Below are 9,732 nucleotides of genomic sequence, written 5' to 3'. Positions count from 1 at the left end.
GGAAAAAAAACATAAATGAAAGTAATTAAATAATTAAAATCGAAGTAAAAAAGTTATGTTAAAAGTTTCTAGTTAGTATTTACATAAATGGAAATAATATTTACATTAATAAAAAAACTTACTTAAAGTAATTAAAAAGTAAGAGTTAAAATAAAAAAGAATAAAAAAACATGATCAAGTGCACAAACCATTTTTTTTAAAGGTAAAATATATTTACGTACCTACATATTTCAAGGGATTCAAAAAACCGATGAAAAGCAACTTTAAAAAAAAGACAGTAAGTTTAAGTTAATTTAAAAAACATCTTCAGAATGGGCTATTATCATGGATTTTTTTTATTAGCTTTTAAATTAATCTAAAAAATCACACGCCGATCGGTATTATTTTTTTTGAAATCTGTTAAGAAATAAGGGAGATATAAAGGATTAAATTCTAGTAATTTGAATGGTGCCAAAAACAAACAGTTCGTGACGTCATCAAGTATGACGTCTTCGAATGTTTTGTGACGTCATCGGATTTCTTTTTCATCAATGTCTATGGATTTTATAGAGTATTGTAGATAGCTTCTTTTTTCTATGCGTCGTATGTTTACATTTGCGGCGTCTTGTCAATTATTAGACGCTACGAGTTTTGATTTATCATTTTTAAGATGTATTATCGATGCGTTGTGCCTAAATGCAGAAATACATCAAAAGATATGCCGAAAAAACTATTTTTTCGCCTACCCAAGAACCCAGTAATGGCAGAGAAGTGGTGTCGGGCGATTAAAAGCATCAAAATATATTCAGCCAAAACCAATGTTTATTTCTGTGAGGACCATTTTAATGTAAGTATTAAAACACGAATTCATTGAGTATACCGTTTTATATGTACAATGAATAGAAATATTAGACTTTCAGTAACAATTTTATAGAAACTATGCGTTCAGAGCATATTAATAATATACAAATTAATGTCAAAACCTGAAATTCAAATTTCACATTTTAATTTTCTCAGTGTGAGGATTAATTTCCAATTTCGTGGCTCACAAATCATGGTACACTATGTGTATGACTTAGATCCATGGGCAATGAATTTTTTTATAAAATATTACATTTATTTTATAGATAAAAGAAGATATACAAAACTATCTTAAATTTACTTTAATGGGAGGCCGTCCATTTTTGAAGAATCACGCGATTCCACATATTTTTAGTGGCGAAAATGAAGAGCCACTTTGGGGGATGTGCACAAGGGTCCGTTGACGCCTCCACACGTGATACCTATTCAACGCAATGGCAGCCACACCCCAGTACTCCTGAGCCTCTACCTTCCACGTCCTACTCTGTGTCTCGAGTGTTCTCCATGTCGCCGCCGCATCGCACTTTTACTCCCGAGACTTTGCCCTGTACGAGTTCATCGTATTCTGTACAGCACGTATTAGTGTCACCGTTACCGTGTACCGAGGTGCCTCGCGTGTTCTCTGTGTCCCCACCAGCTCGCACCGTTACACCTGCGCCTTTACCCTGTGCGAGTACATCATATTCTATGTCAGTGTCACCACGTACCAATATATCTGTGCCTTTAAGCCAGCATAATAAAGGAATTCAAGTTGGTTTGCAAAAAATGCCTACAGTTAGAAGCAAATCGACTTCAACTCGTCTAGAGTACAAGACAATTGCTTGCTCACCTATAAAAAAAATTATTAAAATTAAATTTTGTAAAGAAGATTCTACATCAGTCTCTGCTGTGTCTGATGAAGAAAATGAGTCTGACAAAGAAAACATTTCAGATATGTCCATTAAATCTAGTTTAGGTTCTGAAGATCAAATTAACTTGACTTCATGTAACATGAGAGAGGGAAATGTTTTGATTTTAAAACAAAATCCTAAATTATGTTTAGGATTACCTAAAAATATGTATCACCTCATAGAATATATAACTTCTAAAGTAAATTGTGACGCTTTAGCTATTATGATTACTCTAAAAAAAATTAAACTTGGCGAGTCTTATGCTATTCTTGCTCTTCAATTTGGGATGTCCATAAGTACAATAGGTCGGATATTCACAACAACTGAAAATTCTAGCTCCTTGCTTAAAAGAAATGATTTGTTGGCCATCTGCTGAGAAAATTAGGTACAAATTACCTATTTCATTTATATCAAGATATTCGAAAGTGCAATCAATTATCGATTGCTTTGAAATACAAATTCATAAGCCGTCAGATCCTACAAATCAAGCTTTAACTTGGTCCGAGTATAAACATACGAATACTCTTAAATACCTTTTATCTTGCACTCCTGACGGATTAATAAATTTTGTGTCTTGCGGATATGGTGGACGTGCAACGGACACTGACATAGTTGAAAATAGTGGATATATTAGTCATTTGCAACCAGGTACTCACATAATGGGTGACAGAGGATTTAAAAACATATCCAAACTTCTGGAAAGCAAGCAATGCCAGCTCGTGCGGCCGCCCAGCGTATCTGCAGGAGTTCAGTGTACACCCCAGGAAGTGCAGCGAGCCAAGCAAATAGCTGCATTACGGATCCACGTTGAGCGTGTTATAAGTAGAATCAGGGAATTCGCAATGACACAAATGTACGCAGGTGTCCATTATAATCACATTTTTTTAATGGATGAAATTGTAATAATTGTGTGTGGACTAGTGAATTTGCAAGGAGTTTTAATAAATGAATAAATCTGCAAACATTGTATGTAAACGTAATATTACCTATTTGAAAAATAATACATAAACATAAATATACGTAATTGTATTTTTTTACATTTGAAGCAGTACATTTGTTTTTATTCAAATAGGTGCGAAGGTTTTTACGGTCACTGTTATCAATATGTTTCTTTTAGGGTGATACCGTGTGTGTTGGATTTGTTCCGACGTTTCGGCTACCATTGCAGGAGCCATCTTTAGGGTAAACTGAGTTTCAGGGAAACTGAGCTTCAGTTTACCCTGAAGATGGCTCCTGCAATGGTAGCCGAAACGTCGCAACAAATCCAACACACACAGTATCACCCAAAAATGAAACATATTTTTTTTATTCATTCTTATAATTTGTTTCTAACCACTAATATTTATTTTACTACGAACTGGTTTCAAAGCTACACAAGCTTTCTTATCAAGGTTTACTAAATTAAACCCTTATAAGGAGGCTTGTGTGGCTTTGAAACTGATCAGTAATAAAATAAATATTAAGCGGTTATAAACAAAGTGCTTTTATTTTCATTTTCAATATTGTATTTATGAAAAAATATGGGATTTATGATCTCATGGCTAAATGTTTTTTTATTTGATTAATTTTTTACTGTAACTATAATGTAACACATAAAATAAAACCTGCGTACTAAATATATGCACATTTTATTTACATTCATACCTTAATGTTGCCTGTCTTATGTACTTTCATCATGACTTACAAGTGGGAAATTTAAAATTGAAGAAGTATAAATTTCAAGGAAATGAATCTGTTGATATGTGATTACTTGTATAATGGATGAAGCAGTAAATAAAAAAAACAAAGAAAGGTTGATTTTAACAAATTTAAAAAAAAAAGGAAATGCTTACAACGAAAAATGTTCTTTCATACAATAATAAAGTAGAAACTTTCGTTATCCATTGTACACCATATTATGTTAGTCACTTGTTAAAATAATATAATTTTACTTAAGGAGAAATGTTTAAGTTGTATTCATAAAAAAAGTTTTTATTCATAAATAAGTTTATAATAATAATTTTTTAAATATAGCTAGACACCAAAACTTTTGAGCTCTATCTATAAAACTTTTGCAGAGTGTTTCATTATAATCTACATACAATTTTGTTATGTTTTTTGTCAATTCGAAATCATGCGCAGCCACACAGAAAAGTGCTTTTTTTTTATTTGCCAAATGCATTTGCAGTTGCATCTGCATCATACATCTTGCATTGGGTTCCTTCCCATGAACAAAATATCGTTTTGCAGATAACTCTGTTGAAGGGCATTTAACTTCCACTACAAAATGATCAGCTATCGCATCCGGAGAGGCTCCAAATATGGGAAGTTCCTTGGAAAGCAGGAGGCCACATTTATTAAATTTTATTTTCAAGTCCTTTTGTAAAATTTCTAAAACTTCCGCTTCGAGAAGTTGACCACGCTTCATTGCTGCAGTTTCAATTATTCTACCACCAAGAATAGTTTCGATAAGTGTCCCATCTACTGTACCGCAATTTGCAACCTCATAGAGTTTGGATGCAGTTATCCTGCCAAATCGTAGGCTATACCATAAAGCACAGTCGGCTTGGTGCAGGGTGGCATTGGCTGCCATTTTACATGATTTTTCATTCATATTTAACCGGCAGTAGTTTATAAAATCATCTGCAGACCAAATATCTCTTGTTTTAATAAATTCATACACAAGGTAATTAATACAATGTTTTTCAATTTCAGTGGCTGGGCTGTAGTATTTAGTTAACTGGCTGTTAAATACTCCCAGCCGAATTGTTTTATTTATAAATTCGGCAAAGAAATTGTTATCTAACGCATGGATAGCAAAATTGGGATGCGGGTCCTTTCCTATTTCTTTGGCTTTAATGAACTTTTTTGAGGTTCCAATCGCAGCCATCTTGGATTTTCTCCAATAACACTCAGTTGACGTCCTCGAGGGTTCCTCAGAACGCCTGTTGAGCCACGCCACAAATGCTAAAGCATGTTTGCATCCTCCTGTAAATTAAAAATAAACAAAATTATCACAACGAACTTAAAACAATATAACTACATTATTTAACATGAAAAATCACAAACTTTATGTTTCAAATATAAATTTTACAATGATTTTTAGTTAATAAAAATAATAATTTAGATACTGGGTTGAAAAACTGGTGTCGAGTACAATTATTAAAATCCATGTTCAAATCCAATGAATCGGGTTGTGGTCCCGTGGCTAGTGTTGCAGACTCACGGATCAGAGGTCCAAGGTTCGAGCCCCACTCTACTCCAACTTGGTTTCCATTTTCTAATAGTGAGTTATTTACAACTCGTTGAAAATGGCCATCAAAATTTAAATATTTGGGTAAATTATAAAAACGCCAATATTTCTTTTTTATTAATAAAAAATGTTGAGAATAAATTTTACAACAGAAAATAATGAAAAATATTATCTGTGTGCATTCTTCTCTTCATGGACTTTCCTAAATATAATATGAATTACCCGCGACCTGTGTTAATAAATAGGAAATTAACCTTTTTTTGGCCTTGACTAGTACAATATGTGTTGGCAAATATATACGTCGATTCTTAGTTTGACAGTCAAGATATAGGAGTGTTTCATTTTGTAATATAATACCTTGAGAAGCTGGACAATCATGACACTGGCATGATTCAATTGTTTCTTGCACTTCATTACATATTAATGTGACTGCATAGGCTTTGGCTCGTACTTTGTGTTCCGGAGTTACACGAGCCTTTACGGTACAAATGTCGCCCGTATGTTTTACTTGGACATATCCTATCGAATTGTCACCGTAGTTTTCTCTTGTCGATCTAAAATTTTAACAAACATGTTACTACTAACTGTAAATTTAAGTAATCAATTTTAGTATTTTTAAAAGAACCCAGAGATTATAAAATATTATTTGACATCCATATCGCGTTCACCTCGAGTAGAGAAAAACGACTTCCGGCTACCCTTCCAGGGAAATTTTTATACAAAAGTAGGTCAGTTTACTTCGTAAAACCGAAAAGAATCTTAAAAATCATTAAAAAATTCCAAACAGTTCTACAAAACAAAAAAAAAACAGATTGTTGGATGACCAAAATAACAATATTCACACATTGAGGTTATGTATTCAGTCGACAAAGCTGAATTCGAAAGAATGTTTATAAAGTAATATAAAAGCAATTTTTAACAACAAACCATACTATACAACACTATATATATAATTATATGATAAATTATAGTATTAATTTCTTACCTGAAAGCTTTAACACCTCGAATTTCGGCGCTTATAAAACTCGCGTTACTTGTAAAGTAATTAGTCATCATAAACACATCAATATGCGGTAAATTGTCAGATTGTCCTTGTACAAAGCCACGTCCGTCATGATAAATTGAATTAATTTAGAAAAGGTTGAAAAACATAAAATAATCAAATTAATTCGATATGAAATCCGTTTTCACTTTCATCTGTCAACGTTTGGAACTGGAGAGTGGAGTGGGTAAGGGGGGGGCTTAAGATAATATGCATAGACAACTCTCCTTATTTTTCTATCTGAGGCCTGTGGCATTACCAACATTAAAATGAATGCATTACTCGTGAAGTTCTGTGACGAAATTTATAACCAACTTACGAAAGAATCGTTTTCGATGGACCTTATTTTCCAAACGAAAATAATGAATGAAAATATTCATTTTAAGAGCTTATATAAACACTAGGAGAATCTTTAAAAAATCTTTTATTTGTAGAGTAGGTTAAATCCGATATTCCTCCCGAGTGATAATACCCTATTAATGTTAGGAAGATAGAAAATATCAGTCTAGTGCGTCTAGAGGGGACATGGTATGCAAGTAGATTAATTAGTTCTGGGGAATCAAATTTATTATTTACAGTTTTGTAAAGCAGGATCTGATTGAAGATATCTTTTCTGTGTTTCAATGAATCAAGGTTATGAAATTTTAAAGAAGTTAGGTATATAATTTGGAAAATACAAATGAAATTTGTATGTATATTTATATATATACATGATCCCGTAACTTCGAATCGATATTCGAATATTCGAATCGATACTTTAGGAATGAAATAGTTCCGCAGTCCCCATCCCCTTCTCACACACACAAATACAATTCTACTGACTATGCGATGTCGCATGGATACGCGCTGCACATGTGAAATGGGCCATACGGTAGAAGGAATAATATGTACTTCAGTACACTGGACCAAACGGGGTCATTGCCATGTCCGCAAACATTACCCCCACCCCTCCTCTTCCCCACATTATCAGAACCTAAAGATTCTTGAATAAACATTGATTTTGACCGTCCAAATAGTTTCCTGGGCGTATATTTTACACTTTAAGATTTTATGTAAATTTTCTTTACACTTTCGTAAATGTTGACTTAATACTGTCACCTATGTTTACTTTGGTGTGACCATGAAGCTACACACGTCTACTATTTTTAAAATTATCTCGAAGCTTTTAAAACAGTTTCGTATTTTATTTCACATTCATATAAGCTTTTTAATATTTTCTAATGGACCCATATTGCCTTACGGTTTTTAACATGCACACAAGGGACATCCGCATATACCTAAAAAAATACATTTCAAGAAATGCAAGTACATTATTAATTCATTTAAGTTCACCTCGTGGTCTATGGCAATGGTCAGCGGGTTTACATAATGTTGTAAAATATTAAGGTTAAATATTTATTATTATTATCTAATGAAAAAAATATGTATTTATATTTTTACAATTATTGTATTCTTTTTTTATACAGAATAGTTTTCCCTCACTAAGGTGTCCATTACCGAGGTAAACATTTTACAATCAGTAAAACATGCCTTTAATTAGTTATTTAACAAGGTTAACATAATAAGAAAATAAAAACGTAAATAATCTAGTTAACCTAATTATCATTAACATAAGCAATGTAAACTAAAATTATCATAAAAAATATAACCAATTTTTATAGACCTGTAGACCAAATTTCATAAACCGTGCACAAATTTTTACCTATTCGGCTTGATCCACTCATCGATCCGTGCGCAACCCACCTGCACTATCCAGTTCTTAATAGCAATTTTATATTGAGAGTAATTACTAATTGTCCTTATGAACAATTGAAGAAGATTGTACACATTAACCGAGTAGTAGGCCAATCCTCTTTGACCGAAAGTTGTATTAATTTTAAGTTGTTTTTGCAGCATCAGGGTGAAGTATCTAGTAACTCTTGTATTTGTGCAATAAGAATAAGTAGAGAAAAATGTTTGTTTGCATACATTAACAGAGCTTAATAAAGTTGTTTTACAGATGTAACATTAAGATTTGCGAATATACCGAGGGAACTAGTTCTGATTGGGACTCTTAAGATAATTTTTATTAAAGCTTTTTGTGCAATTATTATTTGTTTTATCAATATAAAAAATGCATTATGTGTCAATAAAAAAACTTTCACCTATCCAGCTATAGCAGAAATTACTAACACCGGTGTCAATATATTAACTGAATTGGGAAAAAATCTCTACGAGAATATTAAAATTATTGTAAATGGTATATCAACATTTAAGGAACTATACCTGCGCTATATTTATATTATAATATTTTGTCTTTGGGCAGTTAAATTGTGCTTTTTACACTGGACTGGCATCTGGAGAGGGTTGATTATCATATCATTATAATGTAACAAAAATGGCCAAGACCGCTGCGGTTGGTGTACAAAACCACTGTCCTATGCACCATTAGGTGCGAAAGAATAACGACGAAAGGTAATAATTACATTTTATACTATGCTATGAAAAAAAAAAAAAGAGTATGAATTAGAAGTCATTGGGTTTTAAAAGTCCATGTTCCCTGTTCCCAGGTCAATTGCATAGTCGTGAATGACAATGGATTTTTTTATTCATTTTATTCTGAAATTTAATTGTATTTAATTTTACGTTTCAGCGAGAACACATAAAAGATTGTACGCAATTAACCAATTTTTGCAAGGTGTATTAACTTGATACAATTAGGGATACGTACCTGTTTATACCACACAACAAAATTCAGTGTAAAACAGATAGGTGTTGGCACGTTTTAATCGTGTACCTAATGTAATTTATAAATTCGCATATGGAAGTGATAATTATATTATTTTTGTTTATGTTATTAAAACAGTTTTATGCGCGTAGAATTTTCTGCAGAATATATCATATTTAAGGAAATTTTGTAAAACATATTGAATTATTGATGTGAATAGTAAATTACTTGACATTTAAACTCTCGTTTTTTTTGTACGTCAGTTAACTATTTATTGTAGTAATGTCAATAAAGGATGGATTTCTTACCGTCCGTGCGTTCTGTAGCTGCAAGACGTGCCGGAATCTTGCTCCTATAAGTTAGTATTTTTTAAAACCTATAATTGGAAACGAGAAACTAGAATCCCCAACGTCCATGCGCGCTGGAGTAATTACACAGTTACCTTGAGGTTATTTTCACAGAATGGCGCTCTATTAATTATCTATAATATAAAAATACACGAAAACGTCTGCCTCAAAATACAGTAATTTATCCAGAAAAATCCTTTGTATAATAAAAATCTGATGATAGAAAAATGTTGTGGAAAATATATAATATGATGGTAATGTTTTTTTGCCATGCAATTTTACATCATAACGATAAAAAAAAAACAAAGCACTTTCAAACTACCCCCAAATTTGAATAATATGTCATTGGGACCATTTTTTTATATCGAATAATTGTGAATTCGTACGAGTATTGATAATCTTATTTATTGAATTTGACTATTTAAAAAAAAAAATCATGCTTGCTTTAGTTGAATACTTTCGAAAATGTGTTTTTTTAGAATCAAGTATCGAGTTCAGACAGGACCAATTTTAACAGTCATATCTCTGTATCTTGGCACCAAATTCATCACGATACCAAAATAGCACTTTACTAGTGTATTCGTCCCAAATTTGAATAACAAAGCTACCCCTTTCAATTTTTATGAACGCTTTCATTCCTTCCCATATTTATATATTCAGACAAAAAGAAAAAT

General features: G+C 32.2%; 1 protein-coding gene across 1 annotated transcript; it reads right to left on the bottom strand.

Annotated features, from left to right (window-relative positions):
• Window positions 1-3,672: 3,672 nt before the first annotated feature.
• LOC148272815 (uncharacterized) lies at window positions 3,673-6,015 on the bottom strand. Its single transcript, XM_088239542.1, has 3 exons — window positions 5,948-6,015; window positions 5,320-5,516; window positions 3,673-4,697 (listed from the first exon to the last, which is right to left on the bottom strand). The coding sequence occupies exons 1-3, from the start codon at window positions 6,013-6,015 to the stop codon at window positions 3,718-3,720; spliced, it is 1,245 nt and encodes a 414-aa protein (XP_088095668.1). The 3' UTR covers window positions 3,673-3,717.
• Window positions 6,016-9,732: the final 3,717 nt, after the last annotated feature.

Source organism: Micrasema longulum, unplaced genomic scaffold (assembly GCF_059751315.1).
Source record: "Micrasema longulum isolate JH-2025_06_02 unplaced genomic scaffold, ASM5975131v1 h1tg002183l, whole genome shotgun sequence".
NCBI classification, from domain to species: Eukaryota; Metazoa; Arthropoda; class Insecta; order Trichoptera; family Brachycentridae; genus Micrasema; species Micrasema longulum.
This window is presented reverse-complemented; position numbering and strand designations above follow the sequence as displayed.